Source organism: Mauremys reevesii, linkage group 4 (assembly GCF_016161935.1).
Source record: "Mauremys reevesii isolate NIE-2019 linkage group 4, ASM1616193v1, whole genome shotgun sequence".
NCBI lineage: Eukaryota > Metazoa > Chordata > Testudines > Geoemydidae > Mauremys > Mauremys reevesii.
In genome coordinates, this window is record NC_052626.1 from 108582033 (window position 1) to 108608848 (window position 26816).

Consider the following 26816-nt stretch of genomic DNA (forward strand, 5'->3'; position numbering starts at 1 on the left):
AGAGGAAAATTTCATCACAAATATTAGAAGAAACAGGCTTGATGTTGGGGAAAATGTAGCTTTTTATTTCTGTTAACATGAACTCAAGTATTTTTTTAAACTGTGAAGAATTAGTGCACAAGCCCAAAGAGGGGCTTTGTTGAATGCACATAACTTTATTTGGCAAGCCTCTGCTTGCGGCTGTTTCCTCTTATTGATGGCAAATTGTTAAAAATGTTTGTCAACAGAAACATTATCCTATGTCTGCCTTCCTTGATTTATGGGTCCTCTGACACCACAATCTGCACTGTGAAGATGTTCATTAAACTTGAACTTTGTGACAACTAAGTAAAGACAAGAAAAACTGGACTAGGATCTGACTTTCATTTCTGCTAGAGAACTTGACTGTGCTTAAGTTAGAGGGGATGCTTTTTTTAAAATTTATAATTTTAAATAATAGCTGTCTTCCCCTTTCCCCTTTTGCTTGCTCTGTCATTCCCCTTTTCATGATTTTGTCTCTCCTTTATACTTTCTAAGGGGTAGAGTTTTTGAGAAGTGGTAAGTTCCTTTCCCAGCTCTTCAACTAGTTTAGTGTTTCAGAACTGTTTCAGGTTCTGCTCTTTGTTTGCAAGCTTTTTTTTTTTTAAGTTCTGTAATTCAGTGTGGTGGTATGCAGTAAGTCCTATCTTAAAACACTTTGGCCAGTAGCTGGCTATTCATGTTGTGAACTTTTTTGAAGTTTTAGTAGCTGTTCTATTGGCAGCACTCCCAGATGTAGATACATTGGTGCCTCTGAAAGAAAGAATTGCCAAAGCCTTTGTTCAGGGTCTGTAATAGTTGGTCTTAAATATAGGTAACTTCCCATGACTTACAAGTGAAACGTGTATATTTGAGAGCTGAATAATTTTGACAAGTCACAATGAACTTTAAGTCTTACTGATATACACACTCTCAAAATAGGAAAAAAATATTACATTTCTATACAATTTATTTTTGGTAACCACAGTGTAATTTCTTCTGCATGTCTCATTTTCTAAAGCATATACCACAACTCTAGCATGAAAGAAGGGAAAAGCTGCCATAGTATGTGTAATGTTTTAGGCCTAGATGATGAAGAAATGAAGTGGATTTTATTTTGCCTAGGCAACTATTGGACAGGTGTTTGTGGATAACATGGATAAATTACTATATTTTGTGTCATAATGCCCAAGTACTTTCTTTTCTCCTACATTTGAATACTTCCCATGAACTGATGGTTCTTGTGTGTTGCTGTCCTTTTTTGCATTTGCCTGTTTGTCCTGGACCACCAACTTCTGCATCCAAAAAGAAAAAAAATGTGAAGTCACCTCACTGTCCCTGCCAGACAGCAGCCTAGCTCAGCCTGTTTAGACTCTGGCCTGGGACTCAGATCTAGGTTCGTTTCCTGGATCTGCTGCATACTCCACATGTGACCTTGTGCGAGTCACTTAATCTCGCTCTGCCGCAGTCTGTGAAATGGAATAATACTTCCCTACCTCATAAGAATGTTGACGATAGATTCATCACCCTATAAAGGGCTCAGATACTAGGATGATATGATTGGTGATAGTAAGAACATAGGTCTGAGATTGGTCTAAGGCAGGGAAAGTTAATAGGTGGACCACGGGTCAAATCTGGATTGCCAGATGCTTTTGAATGGACTGTGGAAATTTTTTTACTTATTATTATCATTACTGTCATTGTGGTATAAAAATATGCTCTGGAGTTTGGACCTTGACTATAACTTGACCAAGAAATTTGGACCTTGACAAAAAAAATCGACTGCCTCTTGTCTAAGGAGTGAGGTGTGCAAGTTTGCTGCAAAAATAGTCTGCTAGCACTTCATAGCATCATGTGAGGCCAGTGATGCTGTTGATGAAAGTGGAAGGGACATAGGCCTGGTTATAGGAAAAATTTCTTCCTGACAATTGGTGTCATTCGATTGGTTCTTGTCTGATTGCAAGCGTAGGACATAAGAATGGCCCTGTTGGGTCAGACCAAAGGTCCGTCTAGCCTTGTATTCTGTCTTCCGACAATGGCCAATGCCAGAGGGAATGAACAGAATGGGTAATCATCAAGTTATGCATCCCCTGTCACCCATTCCCAGCTTCTGGCAAACAGAGGCTACGGACATCATCCTTGTCCATCCTGGCTAATAGCTATTGATGGACCTATCCTCCATGAACTTATCTAATTCATTTTTGAACCCTCTTATAGTCTAGTCTAGGACAAAATATATTCAGCACAGTTATAAATGTGGCTTTCTTAAACCATGCCAAACTCTGTTTGTGGTGGTCTACACTGAAGTTGAAGTGGTGTGAACTTCTGAATGACACCCATTGTCAGTGATCAGTAACTTTTCCTGTGTAGATCAGGCCTTGAAACTACTTGTGGAGAACATCAAAGGGACTGCTATTAGCAGGGTGAAGAAAGGCTTGGTGGATTTTTGTGTGTGCCAGTGCTGAGTATGTAAACAGTCTGCTGACCTTTAAGGTTTTGTCTACACTGGCAAAATTAGAATCCTAAATTCCACACTGGTTCAGCTCCATTGTTGGAAGTTTTGATGTGGACGTGGCTCAGCAGTGACAAAAAACAGTGGTAAAAATGCCACTGTCTAAACAGACTCCACCATTTCTACCTCTGATGGAGCTGCACAGGCTGAGAATTACAAGTGACAGTTTTTCTAGTGCAGATGCATTACACATTAATTACAAAACAATATGTTGTTTTACTTAAATGTAATGTTTTACACTTTAACTTTTTCTCCGTACTGCAACGCCCTCCACCTTTGTTTTTATCTTCTATTAGGTGGTAATGTAGGGTTAATTCCTCCTTGTTGTCAAGTAATGTCTACAAACCATAGGGGAGAGACCAGTGGAGAAAGATTGTGTAAATTTTAAAAATAGTACAATAAAGAGAGATTTTTGAGAGAGAGGGAAAAGAGGGAGAATATATAGAGAAGGTGTTGGATAACAAAGTAGGGAAAAAGAGAATGGGATGTCAAATAGTTGAATAGAGGAAAAAGAAGAAACAATTGATAACTTAAGAAAATATGAACCATAATTCTTTATAGGAAAGGAAAGAAAAGGGGAAAACCAAGTGAAGCCAAGAAGGCAAAGTAGGGGCAACAAAAGCAGCAGATGTATTGTCTGTCTACTTGCAATTTTTTTTAAATGAAACCTACTCTTGTGTTTTAAATATTCCTTTAAATTATAGGGGGCTTGCCTTTGGAGAGCTGTGCACAGTGCCTCTTTTTCATCCTGTGCATACTTACAGCCTGCAAAATTTACCCAAAAATTACTAGCCCCCATACAAAGCCTGCTAATTTTGCTGAAGATATAACAAATTAAAAATACCATTAGAACAGTGATAAACTCATCTCAGCATAGCTGACCTGAAGTTACACACGTCTCTTAGCATGGAGTTCAATAGGATTTCCAGGCAACAGATAAAAAACTCTGATATATATAAATGTCATTTTGAAATATGTTAATTTTAAATGTTTTCCCCAAACATAGATGAACTCTAGACAGTTATTTTTATCCAATTATTGAAAGAAAATTAGAGATACAATTCCATTTAGCACAAGATGGAGATGTTGGGGGCGGTGGAGAAGGGGGAAGCAAAAATAATTATGCAGAAACATTGTAAGCACACTGAACTCCGTTTACCCATATCATATCATATTCTTCAAATATTGGTAAAGCTCCATGCACAAGAAAGCAGGAGGTTAGTATAGACTGTTCATCAAAGCCTTCTTTTTAGTCGCCTTGAATAATTAAAAGGTAATAGAGGAAGTAATACTAATCTATCTAGCCCACCTTTCTTTATTCTGTTCCCATTAGTAATTGACCTGGGCCATCTGAATTCTTAATCCTTGCTCTGAGCTTTGTTTTATTACTTTTAAGACACAGTTTTCTCTCTGTGTAAATATTTTCATCATGTGAATAGACATCCAAATGTGATTCAGAACCTGAGTTAGCAGTGGGAGTGGTCTGTGGTATGTCTGCTTTTCCTCTGACAGCTTAGATCTTGTGCAGACAATATTCAGAGATGACTGACTTCATTTATCATGTAGCATCTCTGCCCATGCCTTTGCTTTTCCTTTTAAGTCTCTGCTGAAATCTAGTCATCCTGGATAGTTGCCTTGTGTCACAGATATGTTATGATGTAAATTGGGTCTTTCCTGAATTAAGTAATCTAACGGCCCCTGTTATTGTACATAATATGCATGGTCCTTTACATCCACCTACATATTTCATCTCTTGGAGAGTCTATAAAAATAAGCTACTTTAGACTCTTCTTTCTGGCTAGCGCCCCCTCCCCCTTTTTTTTTCTTGTGGTAAGTTATGTAAGGCAATTTGCAAACAAAAGAATATAAATGTGTGTCTGGTCTCTTATCAAGCTACCATAACTTGCCTTGATGTTTGATAAATGAATACATTTTTTTTCCATAGACTGATTTGTCTTGGTGTCGGAGTCTCATAGTTGTGCAGTATACTTTGTATGTTATGCACCAAAAAATATTTAGGAATTCAGAAACAAAGCTCCCACTCCTTTAGCCTTCTCTCCTCCAAATGGTACTGGGGAGGTTAAAAAGGAAACACAAAGCATAGTCTTAACATTGTACTCAGTTTTTTGTTAGTATGCATACTGGACTCTTCTATTGTGCTTTCTTCTTGTCATTGAATGCCTCCTGCCCGCCCCCCCCCCCCCAACCTTTTCATGTTGCTCAGTTAGTTTTCAGGTAAGTGCTGGGGGAAGCAAAGTGGTTTATCTATTGGCCTTTTAACCAGGTTAACAAACTCTATTTAAAAGCTATCCCAACTGGTTTTTAATGAGGTTTGAAGTGTGCAGTGGAGATAGGCCAAACAGTGTCTTAAAAAAAAATGTTGTTGTTTTTTCTAGCCTAGGTTAAAATACTATTTTAACAGTTTGGCCCAGACTACAATGTTAACTGTATTAGCTATAAATGTGTTTAAATAGTGTTCCCTAACATGCTTAAATGTAGATTGGGGGCCATTTAGAACTGTCTAGATTATTTTTGTCTTGTTCTTTTTCTAACTTCCATTGTGCTAAAATAGTTTAAAGGAGAAAAACGTGATATGTTGTCTGCAGTTGGAGTTCAGTGTCTTACCTTTTAAAGTGAAACATAATTGCTTTTTAATAAAAATCACTATAGGCTTCCTCATTTCATCATTGCAAAGAGATAGGAAGGAAGTGACCTGGGACTGAATCCTCTCTGACATTAGAGATTAGGCAAGGTTTATTTTATTTGCCATTGCATGATAAGGAAGAAGTATATAGGGGACTCTGTGGGTGGCTCTTTTCCTAATTTGGTGTGTGAATCAAGTGCTAGCAAAAATGAGCTATTCCTGACCATTCCAGGAGACTGAAGTCTTCCACTTATGCGCAGAATGGATACAGTCTACGCAGAAGCAGTGCAGGCTTCCCCATACTGTTGATGGGGAGACCACTACTTGAGGGGAAAGGGTAGCTAGTTCTCTAGATGGACTCAGAACATAAGAACGGCCATACTGGGTCAGACCAAAGGTCATTCTAGCCCAGTATCCTGTCTTTCAACAGTAGCCAATTGCCAGGTGCCCCAGAGGGAATGAACAGAACAGGTAATCATCAAGTGATCCACCCCCTGTTGCTCATTCCCAGCTTCTGGCAAACAGAGTCTAGGAACACCATCCCTGCCCATCCTAATAGCCATTGATGGACCTATCCATGGATTTATCTAGTTCTTTTTTGAACCCTGTTATAGTCTTGTCCTTCACAACATACTCTGGCAAAGAGTTCCACAGGTTGACTGTGTGTTGTGTGAAAAAATGCTTCCTTTGTCACCTGCTGTCTATTAATTTCATTGGGTGAGCCCTAGTTCTTGTGTTATGAGAAGGAGTAAATGACACTTTCTTAATTACTTTCTCCACACCAGTCATTATTTTATAGACCTCTATCATATCTCTTCCCCCCCCCCCCATTTGTCTCCAAGCTGGAAAGTCCCAGTCTTATTAATCTCTCCTCATATGGCAGCCATTCCATACTCCTAATCATTTTTGTTGCCCTTTTCTGATTTCCAATACATCTTTTTTGAGATGGGGCGACCCCATCTGTACGCAATATTCAAGATGTGGGTGTACCATGGATTTATATAGAGGCAATATATTTTCTGTCTTATTACCTATCCCTTTCTTAATGATTCCCAACATTCTGTTCGTTTTTTTGACTGCCGCTGCACATTGAGCGGATGCTTTCAGAGAACTATCCACAATGACTCCCAAGATCTCTCTTGAGTGGTAACAGCTAATTTAGACCCCATCATTTAATATGTATAGTTGGGGTTCTGTTTTCCAATATGCATTACTTTGCATTTATCAGTCCTTACTTTCTTTGCTCTTGTGGCCAACAAAATTGCTTTTAGTGCTGGTAATAGGAGTGGGTTTTTCGATGGTAGTTTTTCTGCTTGGAACTGGACTGCTACTAGCCGTCAGATGCTGGGTTTTTTTCTGTCAAAGAATGCTAGTAAGTTTATCTACCTGTTGGGCTGGATTTGAAGTGGTGATCTAGAGAGAGGCTCTACATCCTGTTACCAGCCCACTGAGCCATGCAGTCCTCCATTTCACTTGAATAAGTGGAAGGATATTCCAACTGTAGTTGCTGTAGAAATGTCATGACCCGCATGTATTTACAGAAGTGCTTATGTTTGTGTACCATCTTGTGGAGTTAGCTTAATGGAGTGGAGTTAGTGTTTCTTCATAGGCACTTACAGTGTTGTGCAGGTATTTTGGTTACATATTGTGTGTCCTGCAAAGTGGTAGCCAGAGGGGGTAGAACCACTAAATTTTTTTTGCTTGCATATTGAAATAACCCGTACTGTATTTTCCCCCTACTAGTTGTGTGTGTTTACAAAAAAAAAAAAAAAAAAAAGGTTTTTGTGGTTTTTTTTTTTTTTTTTTTTAAACCTTTCTTTCCTCAGCTCTGGTGATAGAGATATTGATCTTTTTCTAAAGATCAATCCTAGAGGCATTTTGGGACTCTCTGGGCCTAGTCTTTGGAAATAATAAACAGTTCATTGTAATCTTAAACCCTGAAACTGTTCTGCTATCCTCTGTCTCTTTACTCCTTGCTGTGTGTCTGTGTCATAGGAGTTGCTTTACATTTTAATTCTGCCTAGACCGTGTTCTCTACTCCTGTGCATACAAGTGGTGAACATGCAGCATGAACCTTTTTGAGAATTCCCTGGAAATCTTTGATTTCCCCTTTTATCTCCCATGTTTTAATAACCCATCCTTTTACTGCATATGTGCTTTCCTTTGATGGGGGAGGATGCCTTTATCTCAGAGATTTTAAATATGTATCCAGCATTCTGTGTGAACTGAAAGTCCATCTGTGCCATGTTTTCTCATTCTGTGTAAACACTCCCAAACCCCTTAACCAAAAGAGTATATAGGCCACAAAATTAGTACTGTTTTTTCTCTTGCCAGAGCAGTTTCTCTTGTTTAACTAACATTTTATAACGCTGCTCCTCCAGGGCAGGCTGATGTTTGGAAATATCTTACTAAAACTGAGCTCTTAGTGGTTGACACTCTGTCTTTGAGAGAGATAGGGCAGGATTTACCTGCCCACCAGTCAAACATCAGTTTGCACTAATGTAGCAAAGTCACGGAAAATAATTAGCAGGTCAGAAATTATTCTGTTGAATAACTAGGAGAAACAACTTTCTAGTCATGTTTGTATCCCCTATATTATCAGGCAGATCAGAACTTCAGACTTCTGTATCCTAAGGTATAGAAAATGAGCCTTTACTTTAATATGTCTTTACTATGGTGCTATATAAATGCTTAATCATTTTATTTAATATATGTGTATCTCACCACACAATATCTGTTTTAATAGTTGAACAGAAATCTAGTTGGCTTTGTTAAAGTACTTCAGTTTGCTCTGGCTCTTATTTTAGTAAACAAAATTTAAATTTATATTTAGTCTGTTGATGACTTCAGAGTATCTGCATTCTGGTTCCGCCACTTTTGGGCTACTAGTTCCAGTGCAGGTTTTGCTGCTGCATTACTTACATCTTGGAAACGTAGAGTTAAGTTTGGAGTCATCTGAAAACAATATTGCAACATCGAGTTGATCTGAAACGCCTGACTGAGGCCCATCAATATAAATGAGAGTTGGGTGTTCTTACTACTGACCAAAGTTAACAAAAAATGCACATTTCTGAGTAAAATAATCTGCATCATGAACAGGGAGAATGAATAGCTGTACATGTCTCACAAAGTAGCTGATGCAATGAATAAGCAGACTTGGCTTTCTTCTCTGAAGGCAGAAATTCAAATGCCACTTAGATCAAATTTGAAGAAGGGTTTTGGTGGCTCCATCCACTTTCTAGTAGTCACTTATCCATATCACTAATCAGCCTGATTCAGTCTGTGCTCAAGAGTATCTAAAACTAACATAACAGTGTATACTTCGGGTCAGAACTGGGATTTATTGGCAATGCTGAGGTGAGGAAGCTTGCAATAGACGGAACTATACAGTGAAGGACCAATAATGAAAACCCATTTCTCAGTTTTAAGTGTGGAGTTATCACCTATGTTTTTCTTGTTTTATCTTTCTGTAGAACTGCTACTGTTGTTTAGTGGCACAGACCTTATAAGGTCTGGAAACCAACATTAACATATGATTGATTGATTGATTTTTATTTTTAAACAGAGCCGTAAGGTCGTTTGTCTTAGTTGTGTGCCTTTTAATATAATCATGTTGTTGACATTTGATTAAATGAGTGAACTTTAACCTTGTAAAGCTACCTCAACGAGCTTATTGAAATTAAAGGTCTTCTTTAATTGCTAACAGTTTGGTAAATATCTATAAAATTCTATTAATTACTATTCTTTTCAGTCTCCCATAGTTTTTAACTTTACAGAATATTCTGGGGGTCACGTCTAATTGGGATCGTAAATCCCTACTCTCTCTCAAACCAGTTAACACTCACCAGTTCATGTATGTGACAGAATCTGCGGAGTACAACCTGGAACTGTGGGACCGCTGTGCCTCCTTAACTCTCCATCTTGGGTCGTCATCTCACAAAGCCATGCCAGTGACAAGCAGCAAACCCCTCCAGGCACTGAGATCACTCAGCCGTCAGCATGTGGAGCCACTCACCCAGCTAAATTGCATGAATGCTTCCTGAACCACTCATGAATCATACAGAGAGAGGCCTTAGCCAGTCGCTCCAGCCCCCAGCCTTGCACCCTGGAAATATACCTTCTTACAGTGCTCAGGACTTCCTTGCATAGTGCAAGCTCATTAATTAGTTTGCCACTTCTTCAAAGGAAAGTGGATCTGCACCAGCCTTTTTTGTATCTGCTGAGATTTTTTCCCACTTTTTTAACAACAAACATTTATAAAACAGATTTATTAACTACAGAAAAATATATTTTAAGTGATTATAAGTAGCAGGCATAGAGATCAGAGTTGGTTACTTAAGAAATAAAAATAAATTTGCAACCTAAAATTTAGACTAACTAATCATTTTGATCAAAGTAGTGTCTCACCTAACCCTAAAAAAAAAAAAAAAAAAAAAAAAAAAAAAGAAAACAGAATAAATTTAGTTTAAAATTTTAATTTGCTTAAGTGAGCTTCTCACATCAGCTCACTTGCATAGACAAACAAAAGAAAAAAGAAAGGTATACATACAATACAAGGAACATGCAACAATTTAGGCAGGCAGCATGTGTGCAGTCCATAGGTCATTCTGTCTGTCTGTATTCTGTGTGTTATATCCATTCTATGCATCTTGCATATTAGCTCTCAAAAGCTTTGTTTTCAATGTTAATATGCTTAAATAGTCTTTTTTAGCTTTTAAGTTTACTGATCTTTTTTTTTTTTTTTCCACTGTCCTAATGTCTGAGGCAGACGGTTACAGGCAGCTCACTGTGCTGACTCTCTCTGTTCACTCTCTCCCTTCACTTCCAGCTTAAATCTTCTTCTTTCAAGTTCATTTTCCAGATCTTCCAGGAAAGTGGTGGAAGTGTCTCACTGTCCTCATTTATACCCTTCACTCTGAGGCAAGATCTTTTGCCCAGAGTTGGAGATCTGCCTTGGCCAGAGGTTATTGCATCTCTGCTAAAGTGTATGCTCTCTGCTAGTGGCCCATGGGAAGAATCCAGATGCTTGTCTGGAAGAATCCATTAATGCTGGTGCAGCAGGTGATAGCAGTTGCAAGGAAGGAAGAAACTCTGCACAAATTTCATTCAGTAAACAATAACATATAGTACCCAAAAACATATAGCAGTACAACATTCAGAGACTTCACTTTAGTAACAGTACAGAGGCAGATAAAAAATAAAAATATTACATCATATGATGATATAACATAATACTATAATGGGTGAGTGACTTTTGTGGTTAGAGTATTACAACAGTACAGAGTATTCTGTACAGTGTAATTTAATCCATTTTAACCTTATTTCATTATTAATTTTTTTTAATTTTAAAGTATTTTTTATCTTAAAGCAGCACAAATCTGTTCTGTCATCCAGTTTTTCCTTTAACATTTTTTCTATTTTTTAGCTACATTTTGGTTTAACTGTTTGTACATGGTAAGTGCTAAACAATTGTACTTCATGTAACTTCACTTTTTTCTGTTACAAACAAATTTGGCTGCTGTACTACTGTCTTGTCATAAAGGGTTATATTGTGTACTTGAGAACTGTATTGTACTGCTAATGGATGATCCTGGGTGGTAAGAGCTAGAAAGACACATGCAGAGGGTGGGTGTGAAAATTAAATGACCATCCTCCTCATCCCCCCACAAAACTAAGTAACCAAACCCCTTCAGCTCAAGGCTTTTCATGCCTGAATAGTTAGAACTTGTCCAGTCCTGCCAGAAGAGCTAAAGACAGCCCTTTACTGTTTCTCCTCTCTGGGGAGCTGGAGAGAGAAACAACAACTATGACTGAGCTCAGTTGAGAGCTGACACATTGCACCATGTTGAAAAATATTTCTTTTGACGAGCTCAGCCTGTTGGAATGATTATGATCATTAACTCCAGGAGACAGTCTCACAGGAACTGTACCTTCCTTCCTCAATAGTATGGTACCAATTCTAAATTATCTTTGGGAAAGTATTTTTGTAGATTTCTTAATTGAGAAACTGTTTTAAAAATCTGATTACAGGTACACCGCTACCCTGCTATAACGCAACTCGATATAACACGGGTTCGCGTATAGCGCGATAGCAGCGGGGCTCCGGTGGCGCTTTAAAGGGTCCGTGGCTCCGGCTGCTGCGGGGAGCCCCGGAGCTCTTTAAATCACCACCAGAGCCCTGCTGCCTCTACCCCAGGGCTGCGGCCACGGGGCTCACCGGCGATTTAAAGGGCCCAGTCTCCCCGCAGTGGCTGGAGCCCGGAGCTCTTTAAATCACCGCCAGAGCCCTGCCGCCCCTACCCCAATATAATGGGGTTTCAGCTATAACGCAGTAGGGATTTTTGGCTCCCCATGACCTCGTTATAGCAGGGTAGAGGTGTATATAGAATTATGTGCGCACACATCCTCCTACAAAGACGTTGGGGTTTTTTTTGCATTTCCGAATATTCCATTTAATCAGGCTAAAAATTTAACTAGTTGCAGTTGACATAATTAGTGTTTTAAACAAAAGTCTCATTCAGCAGCAATTTTTGTACTTTGTACAATAGAAGCATGAGGAAAAGCTGAACACTAGCCCTGCCCACTTTCAAAATTCAATAATAAAATAGTCTTGCAGCCATCCTTAGTTTGCTACAGTTCAGTAGGGTGGATTTTTATCTTCTATAGTAGATCTAGAAATGAAATTAAAGAACATACATAGAAACCAAAATAACCTCTTATAATTTATATAAAAGCAGCACATTTAAAGTTTCTTTCTGGGCAGGACTGTCTTCAGACTATTAAATCTGTTTAAACACAGTCCTCATGTCCCATTATATAGCCACTCCTCTCTGAACTGGAGGTGGTAATGCACTGTATATTAGCATACTGAAACCTGGCCTCCTAATGCTCTAGCTAAAATTGAAGTCTTCCCTCAAGTTTGTGACAGAAAGATGTTGGTAGGTAGGAATGATTGTTGCTGGCTTTGTCTGCATCTCTAATGTTTTTGCCTTACGATAGATTTTCTGCAGGCTAGTGTAATGCTCAAAACTTGTGTGATGTGATCGTTGCTTGTAGGAGAAAAAGACAACGGAGAAAGCCGAAGAAAAACAGCTGCAGTACAAAGACAAACCAGTCTAAACTCTGCTACCATCTGCAAACAGCTATCTGTCTGCGTTTGCATGTCTTGAGTTATAGAGTAAAAAAGGTCTGTCACTGCTAAAGCCAGGTTGCCATGGTGAAATTATTCCCTGCTATTAAAGCGTGATTCTACTCGACTCTGTAAATGGCATTGTGAAATTTCACATTTAGGATGCCTCAAAGATTTCCTGATCAAATTTGCTCAGTTTACAAAGAAAAAAGCTAGCTTTTCTAACTTCCAGCCCTATAAACTCATCTGGGGTTCTGAGAGTCAAACTGAATCCTTTCTGATGTGCGCAGTGTCTGCAGTAATAGGTTCTGTGTGCCACATTCTCTCCCTGGTTTCACCCATGCATCACCATTGTCTTCTTCAAATTCTGTCTTGAAAGAAAGCAGGGTTGCATTGAAGTAACCAAGAGCAGAATTTGGTCCTGCAATTAGAGCTCAGTTGTATTGATGATACATGAACCAAAATAAATCCTTCTCATCCCCCCATATATGTTGGCTCTGCAAGACAGTAGGGGTGGAAAAATAGCAAAGCTTGTTTTAGTCATCAGATATGTCTGAATACACACAGGGAGCAGATTCTTCTAGACTACACACTTTTTTTAGAGCAGAACTTTTCTATAAATGTTAAGGGTTGCTGCAATCTGGAGATATTTGCTTTCCCAAAAGCATGGGGGACTAAAACACCTCTTTTCCAAGCAACAGTCTTCATATAGGTCTCTTGCACAAGTTTGTCTCTGCGCTTTGGAAGTTCAATACTCCTGTTACAGACTGCAGATAGGAAGCCTCCTGCAACCCAACCAGTTTGTGCATCTCTGTTGTTACTCACTTTGTGTCAGTTGAAAACCTCTCCTTACCCTTGCCTGTTTCTCTCCCTATTTCATTTAACTTTGCAATTGTATTAATTCTGTAAAGCATTTTGGGAAAGCTGGGAAAGACACTATACAAAATAAAACTACGATTGTATTTTGTTGCCATAAGACACTGCTTATTCTTACAACAGTGAGTCTCTTCCACTTGGAGTGAAGCTTTTCTGTAGTACTTGCAAGGATAATTACTGTTTGTCCAATTTTTTTTCTTGCTTCTCCCTCAGAGTAAGTCAAGGACATTGCTGTTTTGTGTATATTTTCACAGGTTAACCTGTGCTAAGTTGTGTGGGTGCCAGTCACTAGCTTACACCAGTGCAGCATATCTACATTAGGGCTGTGCACCCATGTAGCTACACTGGTGCAAAAATCCCCAGTGTGGACACGTCCTCTGACTTTTTTTTTTTTTGGTTCCAATAGACATGTAAGAGGTCAGCACTCCTGTTTCATATCCCATTATAAAACATTAGTAGAGGCAAGGTGACCCCTACCTTCCCTCTCGCTCCCCAAGAACTTTTACCTGCAAGATCTGTCTTTGTTAGGCAAACCGTTCTGTCTAGTTGCAAGCTGGGTAAATTTCAGCTCACATTTTTTAGGGTGAAGAGGAGTGGGTCGGTATTTGATGTTAATGAGAGTGGTTCTTCTGCATGGGAACTAGATACAGTAACATTCTAAGGTCTTGTCTACACTTCCACTTTACAGCGCTGCAACTTTCTCGTGCAGGGGTGTGAAAAAACACCCCTCTGAGTGCTGCAAGTTTCAGTGCTGTAAAATGGCAGTGTAGACAGTGCATCAATGCTGGGAGCTGTGCCCCTAGTGCTGGTAGCTACTCCCCTCATGGAGGTGTAGCCGCTGGTGCTGCGACTACACAAGTCATGTTAATGTGCTGCCGTAGCAGCGCTTTAACGTTGCTATTGAAGACATGTCCTTACCTTCTTGCTTTTTAAGGATCTACGATGGGTTAGGCAGGTACATGTCCTGGGGACTTCTCACTGAAATGCACTACTTGGTTAGCATCCTGTTTGACAAGACCTGGGACCCTGGAGCTTCCCGGCATTTGTGTTCTAAACCGATGGACTTTTGAGAGGTAAAGACAATGACACTGCTGAGGAGCTGCGAAGAGCTATCCGGGACACAATTCTCCACTGTGCTGTGCCTGATTTGTGCCACACCACTGGCGCAAAGTGGAAGTCCCATAGCAGACTATCATTCAAGTGCAGGGCATCTCCTGTGGGGGGGTGGGGGGGGGCGGGGGAGGAGGTCCAAGCAGCAGGGCACATGCACACACAGATCATGAATGTAGCTGGCGTAATAAGGACTTTCCTGAACCTTGTGCCTTTTCCATTGGGATCAGCAAGGTACACAGGTGGCCCAGGAGGCTTTAAGCCACCTTGTAGCCAGGGAGCCCCTCAGACTGATGGGCTGAGCTCCTGTGCATGGTAAGGCCAAGTATCCTGAGACTGTTATTTCCTGTTATACAGAACTAAAAGTCAGCTGCACTGTATTGCTTAAGGGGAAAAGATGATATTTTACTTATTAGAAACTTGAAAAAAATTATTGGGAGTGAGAAGCTAGAAATCTTGCATTCCTGGCAAGCCACATTCAGCTGCATTAAGGCATCAAGGCATTAATGTGAGGATTTCGGGGTGGTCAGGAACTGGTACTATTTTTGATTTTTTTAAATCCTTTTTCATTCTATTTTAGGAAAGTTAGTTCAGATAAGTTTATTGTTTATAACACTGTTCCATCTGTGACCTATTGCGTTTACCTTATATACACACACAAGTAATCATAGCTCTGTGCAGAGACCTCTTGAGACTGGTTCAAGGATTTGGAAAAGCAGTAGCCCTCTTACTTCCCCAATGCCTGAATTATTAGGTTCTTTTTGTAGTAGATGATCTCTGTTTTAGTTAAACAGATTGCACTGCAAAATATCCTTCAGGATAAGAAACCTGCTGAACCCTCATGTTTATGCCTATTGGTTCAGGCATATGAAGGCTTACTGGCTCGCTGAGGAGTTAACTATGGGTTAGTGGATAGAGTCATAGATGTTGGAAAAGGAGCATTTAAATTGAGTGCAACAGAGCTACGTCATTGAGGCCGTGTAGAATGCTTTTGTTGGGTTGGACAGTTTCCTACATTTTGAGCTGTTGAAAGTGGTTGCATCTGTATTTCAGCACTGCCTCCTGGAAATATATGCACAAAAATGTTCTGTTCTTCCAGCTGACCTTCCTTTCCTCTCCTGTGCACTCAATTCCCTCTTCACCCTCCCCCCAAAATTTGATTGAAGGGGCACCATGGAAGAATGACCTGGGGATTACGCAGTCAAAAAGAGTCATCAATATAACTGGAAGTTAGATGCAGCCTCTAGTTTTGCAGGGAGGGGTACTGGTGGATAGGAGCTCAGGAAGAAAAAAGGAAACTCTAGTTCAGTATGTTTTACCACAAGAATGCACTCCGCATATTCCTCTAGCATTAACTGAACTTTCTGCAAGCTCCGCCTTGCTTTTGTAGTCATTCTTCCCAGTAGTACACCAATGGAGAAAGTTGGGAATACCAGGCAGGAGAAGGAGTAGTACCAGAACCTGGAAACCAGCAAAGACTTACACAGTAATTGAGTCTCTTCTGTCAATAGACAGCTGTTCTGATAGGCAGTTATATGTGGCTTGCCAGGACCACATAACCACTATGTGTAAGCAATGTGATAAGCACTTATCTACTTACTTCCTTTTTTTTGTTAAAAGCAGGGGGAAAGAGCAAACAGGAGTGGGAAATTCTGCTGTACCAATATATACAGTGTCTACCAGATGCACTCTGTTCCCCTTGCTTCCCAGGTGAGGCCAGCTGGAGCTTAATTTGGTCTTAAATCTGTCTATAGAGTGTTTTTTTGAGAAGCAGCATTATGAAATAGTGTTATGGCACTTGTCATCCTTAACATGCTTGCCATGCCTTGGCACCGGCTGTTTACAGCAGAGCACCCGGAGGCTAAGTACAGATTGCCTTTTAAGGTAAAGAGCCGCTATGAGAATATGAAAGAAAAAAGTTTCCCTGGCATGCAGGGAACATTCTTCCTTCCTCCTCCTCCTCTTAAATAAACTATTAGTAACTTTTAAAAACAGAACAAAAATGAAAAAGCAAGGCCAGGGATGCTGCCAAAGACATTTTATTCTGCACAGCCCCCTTAGAGCTACACTGTAACTGGGTTCTAGAAATGACCCAGGATGGGAGAAGAGAAGAATGAAACTCTGAGGTGGGGTCTGTCAGAGGGCTAGAAAGGGAGGAAAACATAATAGACACTGTGCAAAAAGACTGTCTCCTTCCCTTCCCAATGTCCCATGGAAATAATCTGACCACAACAGTCTGCGAACAAGTTGGCTGTGTTGTAATGGAATCTAGGCTTACTTTGTAATGATACAAAAATGATACAGCCCTTCTATACTGATGCTCGTCCTTTCTTTTCTTTTCCTTTCCAACCCTGAAAATGTGCACATTTCCAGACTTCTGTTGATATGCTGGATCTAGCACCAGATAGTATCTTTCTCGTTGGAGTGGCACTGACTCTAGATAATACAGGCTATGATACTGCAGAAGAATTTAGCCTTTTAAAATCTACACTTGAAATGCAAAGCCAAATATTACCAACTGTGAGAGGACTAGAGCCCTGATATACAGTATAGCACAGCCCACAGGAAAGGGAGGTTGCAGCTGCCACTTTGGCATCCTGGCAGATATTGAAACCATACATAGTATATGTCCATATTCTCGTCTGCTATCCTGCGGGGGGGAAGAAGGGAGGGAGAAGCAGTATCTTACATTTTCATTATTGATAGGTAATGATTTTGTAGGGAGAGGAAAACATGAGGATAATTTCAGACTGTTGTCAAGGGCAGTCAGAGTTAGCGGGTATACTTTGCCTCTTCAAATGCAACCCAGCAATGACAATTGCCTTGCCTACCATAGAAGTAAGTTTTTTGTTGTTGTTTTAAGCCTTTGATTATCAGGGAGCTGTCTTAAGGCGTGAGAATTTCCCCCCCTGCCTTGATACTTAACTAAAGTAAGAAAGGTTGTTTTTTTTAAGTGTAGGGGGGAGGGGTAGATGGGGATTGTGGTTTGGTGGAAAGAGGGGAGAGGTAGGGGGAAGGAAGGGCTGAGAGTGGGAAAGCAGCCACCTCTGTCCTGTAAAAACATCAGTGCTGTTTGCTGCTTCATTGTTCTTGTTGGGAGTTCCTTGCCTAGAACTTAAATGGAAGTCATAAATGTTAGGTCATAAACTGTTTCCTTCCTTCTGTGAATAGATTCAAAACTCTGACACTTAAGCAAAATAACCCTAAGTAGAAATTAACTGATAACCGATTTCCAGTAGAGGAACTTGGGGCTTTCAATTTTTAATTAATCCCTCATTGATTATGGGGAAAAGGATAATAGTAATGAAGAAATCTATTACTGGTTAATTTACATTTCCCCATAAAGCCTTGGACTTTCTCATGGATGGCTGAAATCTCTGGTGTTGTCTTCTGCGAAGAGAGCACATAGAAGCATAAGATTTTTCTTCAAGTTGTTTATACTCGCTTTCGCCTTTCACCCACCTCCCATTTGATTTATTACACAGAAGGGAGGTGGAGAGAGAAACTGAAATTAAAACATCGAACAAAATTGTCCTTTTGAGCTCTCTTCCCTGCAAAGCATCAAACATGAAGGAATTCAAGGTCTAGAAGATACAGGCAGTGAGCCAATATTTTAACCGTATAATTCCACATTAGCTCATGTTTTAAGAGGCCAACTTGTGTCTTTGGAGACTACTGAAAAGATAGCATCTGACAAGAATGCTTCACACTATAATTTTATCAGTGGATATAAAAAAATTCTAGATGTGTATTCATTCCTTTTTCGTTTTGAAATCTCAAGAATAAAATCCAGGTAAACGTGTGTTGGCACAGTGTCTTGGCTTATGACGTCAATATGTACAGTAGTGTATGGCAGGGAATGTGTGCAGGTGTAAGGCATTATAGCATTTCTGGGTTGCTGCTGGGTTTGTAAATCACCCACTGAAATGTTCCAGTTTGAAATGCAGTATTTAAATCCACATGTGCATTTCTTTAACAATTTTCAAAACATTCAATATTTTGAAAATGTGCAGACTTTGGGAATTAGTATTTTGGACTAGTTTATAAGTAGCTAAATAACTTCTTTGATTCATTTGTTTTCAAAATGAAATGTAGTAAATTTTATATGGGTATCTTTTTTTGTTTTTAAAAATTGATAAACATTAAGCTTTTGGAAAGTTTTTTTTAACTAAATTTGCTCAGTAAAGGTTTTTTCTATGCTATTTTTATCTCAATTTTTTAAAGCTTTTGAGTGCACTTAATTTAAAAAATTGCACTTTCAGACCACTAAAGCCAAGTGGTCCCAATGTAAGGGAGGTGCTTTGCCCTGAATCTCCTGGTTTTTGTTAGGAATTTTCACTGCACAACCTTAATCTTGGATGATACCTGAGATCATGATTTAGCCATTTTAAAAAGTCTCTATAAATTACTAGCTACAAATCAGTATTTCATTGGCCTCAACTCCAGATTCTTAATCCATAGTCTTCCTCTCTCCTTTTCCTGGAGATTTGGGATGGGTTGTGAGTTTTGAGGCTTGGCTAATGTAGAGACAGGAAACCTGGCATAGAATGCTCATCAGACTTGCTATGTCAATTTCCACTGAAGTATCACACCCTTTTGATTCTTGGGTTGGAATTTTGACATTGGATTACATTCCCCCGTGGGTGGGAGGGGAGGGGGAGAATAAGTGCAGGTCTCTGCTCCTTTTTACTGCTTTCTATTATCATCAGACTTTTTCAAGGTTGTGATGTGATGCTGTTAATAAAAACACCTCAGATAGGCAAGCCACTGATGACTGTGCAAAACTAGTTAATTTATGTTGGGAGTGATGAAGCAGATTTTCTTTTTATTAAGTAAATCCAAGTGTTAGATATATTCTGTGAAGTGTCGCAACAGCACCTTAGAAATAGCTACCAGGGGGTTGCTGGATAAAAACACTCTGGAACAATGGAATAGTGTGATGCTCAACTTAGACATCAACATAAACTACTGAATTTGATAGGGAAGTTACTTAGACCTGGTTTGTGTCACTTAAACTTGTGAAAACCCCATCAACCTGTTTAAATAACTTCAGTTTAACTCAGTTTACCAATGCAAGTTAAATTGATTTAAACTAGATTAAACTGCATCTGTGTTGTGGGGTAGGGAGGTTGTTTTGGTTTCACTAGATCAGTTTTAAAATGTGGATTAAACTGGTGCAACTTTTTAACATAGACAAGCCAGTTTCCACTTGTGAAATAGGGATAATACTTACTTCATATGGTATTGAGGCTAAACAGTTGTTCAGTGCTTTGACCATGCAAAGTTCCAAAGTGGTATTTAGGCCAATAAAGTTATTTGGCTTCTAGTCAAGGAGGATATGTAAGAGGGGTGGGGGAGAGGGATGGGGTTTCAGATCTTGATTAACTGAACAGATATAACAAAGACACCTGGGAAATAGCCATTTTTTATTAAATCTCTCTAAGAAAAATAAAATGCAGCTAGTTAAAGGAAGTAACCAGTGACCCAGATGGCTTGTCAGTCATTGTGGTTGTCCTCTACCTTCTGTTTTTCTAAAGAGATCCCAGGGAGGCTTACAGCTAAAATGTTTTTTCAGATGAATACAAAGCAGAGAGTATGGAAGCCCTGCTAGAAGCACAGCTGCAATGAATATATTGTCTGGCTCGAGCTAGTTTACTTAACCTTCTTCTAAAACATTTTACATAGTGACCTCCCTACTGTCTGTGTCCTTTCTTTCTGCCCCATCCCTGCACTCCTTCACGGTCTGGTGTGATTTGTGCCTGAGGCATTTTCTGATATAACCTTTACTGGGAGCAGTGTGAGGAATTAGTTTGCAGTCTTGCTTTACCTGTGAATAAACACAGCTGAGCTGTTTCCTCAGTGAGAGCAGGGGAGATGTGAACTGATCTCTCATCACAACAGATGATGAAGAAAAAAAAATGCTTTTCCACTGACATTTAAACACTGATATGGGGCACATTTTCAGGAAGCCCCCTTAACGGTACCCCAAAACCAACCAACCAGACTTTTATACAAAAGACAAATGCATGTGCATACTCAGCAGGTGCAGCTAAGGCTTGATAAATGTTGATATCAGAAAAGCTTAATTACAAAGTTCTCTCTGGTCTTTGTCTAGAAGGGCATAGATGCAGAATTTGAATCAAGACTTGATTTTTCAGTGTTGACACTGCAGTGTAGGACTAGGAGTGCTGCTTTTTGATAGGTGCCATCCTTTTTAAAGTGACATTTTAAAGGAGACATTGGATCAAGCTCTTGAGTGATTACCCAGGTAGACTGTGGTTTCTGTGATGTTCCTTGAACACAGTGGTAATAATTCCAGTGTCCTGGTTATCACCCTTCTTCTATTTTAAGTAGCTTCTAGTGAAGGCTCCAAGAGCTACTGCTGCTCATATTTGTCGGTAGATACCACTATCAGCGTTTTTTTCTTCACCTGAGAGAATGTTCTGGGATATCTTGAAAGAGGCTACATAAACCATTTTTTCCCCTTATTTATGTGGCTTTTTTATATTAAATTGAGAATGTGGAAAGGGCTTCTGTACATATGCTTTTTATAACCTATAAAAAGCACGAAAAATATTTCATCAAGAGCCTTTGGAAATGTTTCATAGTGAGTGTTTTCCTAGAAGCAGCCTCTCAGCTGAGAGGCTGCAACTGTAAACTTGATTGAAGGATTGAGGTAGGAAGGAGGAGGTAACTTTTTAACCTATATTTGTAGGTAACTATATTTATCAACATTAAATTAATGTATGGGCCTCAGTTTGAGCAGTTTATTTGGAATGTAGTACCAACATTTGTGCTCTTACTCGAGTGTGATCACCTTTAAAAATGTAATGTTGTGGCATGGTGCAGTGAACATAAACGTGAAATACTCAGTACTGGCTATCATCTTCCACCCTAGAACAAGCACTTTACACTTGGGAATCTGGGGTTCATGAAAACAATTCATTCAGCTTCGGTTGCTAGGCTGGAGCATTGCGTTGCAATTTCACAAGCTTGGTCAGTCCAGCACTTGATGTTCTTAAGATTCTCTTGAGCCTAATTATTGTGCACTACAATATTTTTTTATTATATCACCTATTACCAATACACTCTGAAAACTCACTGATAGAAACAATTTTTATGATGGTTCTTCAACACTGCACCGATTCAGCTATGCCCTAGTAGCACATCTAGTGAAGACATGCTATGTCGACAAGAGAATGCTCTTCCATCGGCATAATTACTCCCATCTCAACGAGAGGCGGAAGCTATATCGGAGGTAGAGCATTTCCTACTGACGTAGCGTGGTGTAGACACCGCTTTAAGTCGATGTAACATACATCACTCGAGGATGGCTTTTTCACACCCCTGCATGACGTAAGTTGCATCAACTTAAGCGGTAGCGTAGACAAGCCTTCAGTAGCTAAACAAGGTGAGCAAAATTTTTCCTACTGCCAGTTGAAGTTTGATATTCAAGTGTCTTGGTGATATGAATAAACCTTCATATTTTGTGATCATGTATCTATTTGGCCAGTGGGATATTGCCCTCAACTTAATATTTTTGAGAAGGGGACTAAAACATTGGAAAGGGAACTAATTCTCCTTCAAGAAGTTCATCTTCAGGGTTCTGGAGATCTACACTGGGCATTTTGTAGAGGGATTTGGCGCAATGTCTCGATGCCGCAATGACACAAAATGGTTGCATTGTCAGCAGCATAAAACTGCAGTTCCTGTGCAGAGGTAAACCTTTTTTAAGATGGGGCATATAGCCATTTGTGTGCAGAAATGATGTTCAGAAACTTGCAGACTCAGTGAAAGTAAATTGTTCTGTACTGAAATTGGGGAGAGGCATTGGATGAGGATGAAGTAGGAACAACCCACTTACTCACTGAAAAGCTGGCTCCGCACATCTGGCTTTCTCCCGTGGTTCCCGCCAGTAGCCTGTCTGCACGACAGGCCAGCTTTGACCTCTTAATCCCTCTTTCCCCTCTCCTCCTCCCCATGGATGGTTGTTCTTGCCTGATGTTGCATAGCATCATTCCTCCATATCTAAGGCATTTGATGTAGCACTATCCTATAGAAGAAACAGGACTCAGATTCTCTTCTCCCTCAGAGCATTGTTTTACACTCCTCTCAGCCAATAGCAATTTAGTGAAACTTTTTATGCCAGCTTCTCAGGAATGAGGACATTGAATGCACCATGCTGCTTTTTGCTCCAGTTTTAAACCGCTTTCAGTTTTGAAAACACCACCGATCTGTTGTTCTAAATGCCCTGAACCATCCCAAAACATGATTTTCTTTTGCATGTATGGTAATTTCCACTGAGACCCTCTGCAGGTGTAAAGGTGCAGTACAGAATCTGCCTACATTGGTTTGAGCAGTGGCGGGGTGATGTAGGTCTCTGCTTGGAATGGAGCAATTCAGTGGCCTTGAGTGCTTTGGGTTAGCTAGGGGCTAAGTACATAGTTTCAACTGGATTTATACTGTTTACTGCCAGGATAAACTGGTTCCAAGTCTGAGTATAGCATTCCTGCAAAAGAAAGAGGTCGAACAGGCTGCTTCATCTGTTTACATTCAAGATACTTTGATTAAACCAAAGACTGACTCCTGAAAGACTGTTTCTTATGGTGTTACAATAGTTTTTCAATGATGAACACTTCAAGTTCTGTGAAAATTCGAGAACTAGAGACAAAACATCCAAGTATACCTTGCATAAGTCGGTTTATGCCTCTGAAAGTAGCAAATGCATCTTTCCTGAATCTCTCTTGTCTAGAGCTCAACATTATACTTCGAGGTTCACTGCAACTGCAGGGATGAAGGCAAGAGTTATGTTACCAAACCCCGAGTTGGTCTAACTTTACAGCCCTCCAGAGTTATACCTCTGTCCACTGTAAAACGTAGGATTTTAACATGAAGAAAATGTATCCAAGTTGACACACAATGTCCCCTGGCTGGGAAGTAGTCTGAAGAATTAGTTTGTAGGCCAGGTTCTGTTTTAGACAAACTCAGGAGAGAAATCGTGCAGATTTTTTAAGCTTAGTTTGAATTCAGTGTTCTGAACAAAGGGAAGGCAGGGGCTGAGTGAGGTGAGAAGCAGTATAATAAATCAGCCAGTCTTTGTATAGCTGGTTTTTTAGTTTACTTTCATGGGCCATTCCTACTAGTTAAAACATGTTTGGGGTTACAAAAGTCCTCCTTCATAGCCGTCTCATTAACCCTTTCATTACTGTAGTTAGATGAAGTGTGACCTTCCCCTAACTGGGACTTATTATGAGATTTCTGTGTATCTCTGGCTTGTAAATACGCTACATGTGAAATGTACAAATAGACAAGATGAGGCGTCCTCTGCAGCCTTGAAGATCTCCCTGATTTTTTTTCTCTTCCTTACAACTGTCTTACTCAAAACTTTGCATGTTGTCTGCCTTCCTTCTGGCCAGTAGGTGGGGGGGATGGCGGGGGTGGGGAGACAGCTCTTCAGTGTAAAGTCAGCATAGAGCAGGGGTTCTCAAACTTCCTTGCCATGATCCCCCTCTGACAACAAAAATTACTTCATGACCCATGGAAGAGGGACCGAAGTCTGAGCCCCGCTGCCCTGTGGTGTGTATAGCTTTGAGGGCTTCAGCTCTAGGCGGTGGGGGAATTTAACCTGAGCCCTGCTGCCCAGGGCCCCACTGCCCAGGGCTGAAGCCCTCAGGCTTCAGCTTCAGCCCTAGGCGGTGGGGCTTGGACTTCGGCTTCAGCCCTGGGCCCCAGCAAGTCTAACGCCAGCCCTGGTGACCCCATTAAAACAGGGTCGTGACCCACAGTTTGAGAACTGCTGGCACAGAGTAATATGAGGCACTCTTACACTGGCCTCCTAGTTTCTACCATCCCAGGGAGCAAGAGACCAGAAATCAAATCCAGGTCTCCCATACCACAGTGCAGAACACTGACTCACTGGTTTGGGCCACGTGAGTGTTCAAAGGATTTTTAAAGGGATACACTTAAAGAGAGTTCCTAAGGAGTTAGATCCTGATAGTCATACGTCTTTTGATGGAGGAAGGTTCATACTCCTCATTCAGGTTTTACTGAACCTTCAAGTGCCCTTTCTAGGAAGGATGTGTCTGATCCTTTGCAGCCATAATTACAGTTTACATACATCACAGACGGGCACTGTTTAAAGATTCTTTTGAAGTCTATATGCTGTCTGTTTACAGCATGACTTCAAGGCCAGGTTTTCTTGGGACAGAATCCAGGCTAATTTCAATAGCACAATTTAAAGCAGTGATCTCCAAAGGTGGAATTGTCTTGGTTTTCTAGATTTGAAAAACATTTTGTCCTAAACCAAGAATGCCTGAGCTAAAATAATCTGAGCATCTGATACCCAGTGTTCATGTTCCAGTGCTAAGTGTACAATGCCTATTGTACTTGCTCAGCACTAGAATAGTCCCTTCCCCTTCTAGGTAGGTTAGTTTGTCACTGCAGAGACATGGGAGACACATAAATAAACAAAAGCTTGACAACATAAATTGCTTTTTTGTTTAAAAACCCATCAGGAGCAGTGAGTATGTGATGGGCCAGCACATTCAGACCATGATTCACTGAAGTCTAGCCATGGGATTGTTGGCTTGGGTTGAGACTTAAGTCTGCGAACCTTAAGGACAGGCCATGAGGAAAACGGTGGTGACTGGGACAGGCTCAGTTTCTTCTTTGTGAAACTTGATGAGGAAACAAAAATGAGTCCGGTGGCACATTAAAGACTAACAGATTTATTTGGGCATGAGTTTTCTTGGGTAAAAAACCCACTTCTTCAGATACATGGAGTGAAAATTACAGATGCAGGCATTGTTATACTGACACATGAAGAGAAGGGAGTAAAAGAATAAATGGACACAAATCGGACATCAGGAATGGTAACGTACAAAGCCAGTAGGAGAACAGTTCAGTCTCCCTGGACATTCTATAACAGATTTAAAAGTAGCCATACTTGAACAAAAAAACTTCAGAAACAGACTTCAAAGAGAAACTGCAGAACTAAAATTCATTTGCAAATTTAACACCATTAATTTGGGCTTGAATAGGGACTGGGAGTGGCTGGCTCATTACAGAAGCAACTTTTCCTCTCCTGAAATTGACACCACCTCATCAATTACTGGGTGTGAACTACATCCACCCTGATTGTATTGGCCCTGTCAGCACTGGGTCTCCATTTGTGAGGTATCTCCCGTCTCTGCATGTGTCAGTATAACAATGCCTGCATCTGTAATTTTCACTCCATGCATCTGAAGAAGTGGGTTTTTTACCCATGAAAGCTTATGCCCAAATAAATGTTAGTATTTAAGGTGCCACTGGACTCCTTGTTTTTGTGGATACAGACTAACACAGCTACCCCCTGATACTTGATGAGGAAGAAGGCAAAAATGTGCCATATATGCAGGTCTACATCACCACTCCGTACAGATTTGAACCAGTGTCTAAAAAATGAGCTGTTTGTTTTTATCCCAGTCTTTAGTGCATATTTGCATAGTAAATGCTCAGTTCAGAACACCAGTTTGTCCCCATTCAGGAAAGGTGCAGAACTGGAGTAGTAAGGAGTGCTGCACCTCAGGAATGAGCTACAATATACTGGTAGAGCAGGGTTGGGGAGAGCTTGCAAAGCATTTGCTTGTGCCCTTCCTTCGTTACCTCTGAATCTTTTTATTGCTTGTTCCCAACATCTTGTCCCCTATCCGTCCCCACATCCACCTCCAACACAGGTACAAAATACTGCTGCATACAGCCAAGACTGTAGTAATTTTCATTGTAGTAGCTTCTGGAAGCCCTAACCAAGCTCAGTGCCTCCTTGCAAGTTCTCTGGGGCACTGACAGTCTCTCACTATGTGTCTTCACAGTATCTTGAGCAATCTAAATAGACAGTGTGAAAGATGTATAAATTAAAACAATCTGAAATACATGAAGCATCCAAAAGTTTTCATGATTATATTAACAATTTGTAAAGTCACTAGGTATGGGGTTTTTAATTATGTGGGTTTTATCATTATGCCTTAATAAAATAAATTGGTGGAAAAAAGCAAAATACTTAAAGGTTGCTTGCTTGCTTGCAGTTTTGTAACTCGGAGTTCCTGCAGGGTTGCATATCTTTTGTTTGCTAGTGCTGATAGTATGCTCCAGGCAAGGCTTCTAACAGCATAGAATCTTTCTGTTTGCTAATATTAAAATAAATTATACCACGTACTACACACAAGAACACATGCAGTGTAAATGAGTGGGGAAGTTTGGATAAACGAGACCATATCAGTGTGCTGTGGCTCCTTACCAGCAGTAATGGTAACATTTCTCTTTTTTTTTTTTTTTCTAATCCTTTGCAGGAAATCCAAGGGAAAACCAAATGGTAAAAAGCCAGTACCAGAAGAGAAGAAACTCTACCTAGAGCCAGAATACACAAAGTTGAGAATTACTGACTTTGAATTCAAGGAGCTAGTGATGTTACCGCGAGAAATAGACCTCAATGAGTGGCTAGCCAGCAATAGTAAGTAGTATGAACACAGCTCACAGCCTGATGCCCATACCCAAAAGGGGCTTTCATCTAC

General features: G+C 40.2%; 1 protein-coding gene across 6 annotated transcripts in view; it reads left to right on the top strand.

Annotated features, from left to right (window-relative positions):
- MOB2 (MOB kinase activator 2) overlaps positions 1-26816 on the top strand; it is a 156852-nt gene that overhangs the window by 114133 nt on the left and 15903 nt on the right. For 5 of the 6 annotated variants that reach the window (XM_039538022.1, XM_039538021.1, XM_039538020.1 and 2 more), the window contains exon 2: positions 26595-26755. In XM_039538022.1, the coding sequence (XP_039393956.1) occupies positions 26595-26755 (161 nt within the window). Of the gene's footprint in view, positions 1-15888; positions 15979-26594; positions 26756-26816 lie in introns of all 6 variants that reach the window. The other variant, XM_039538019.1, reaches the window with a different exon arrangement.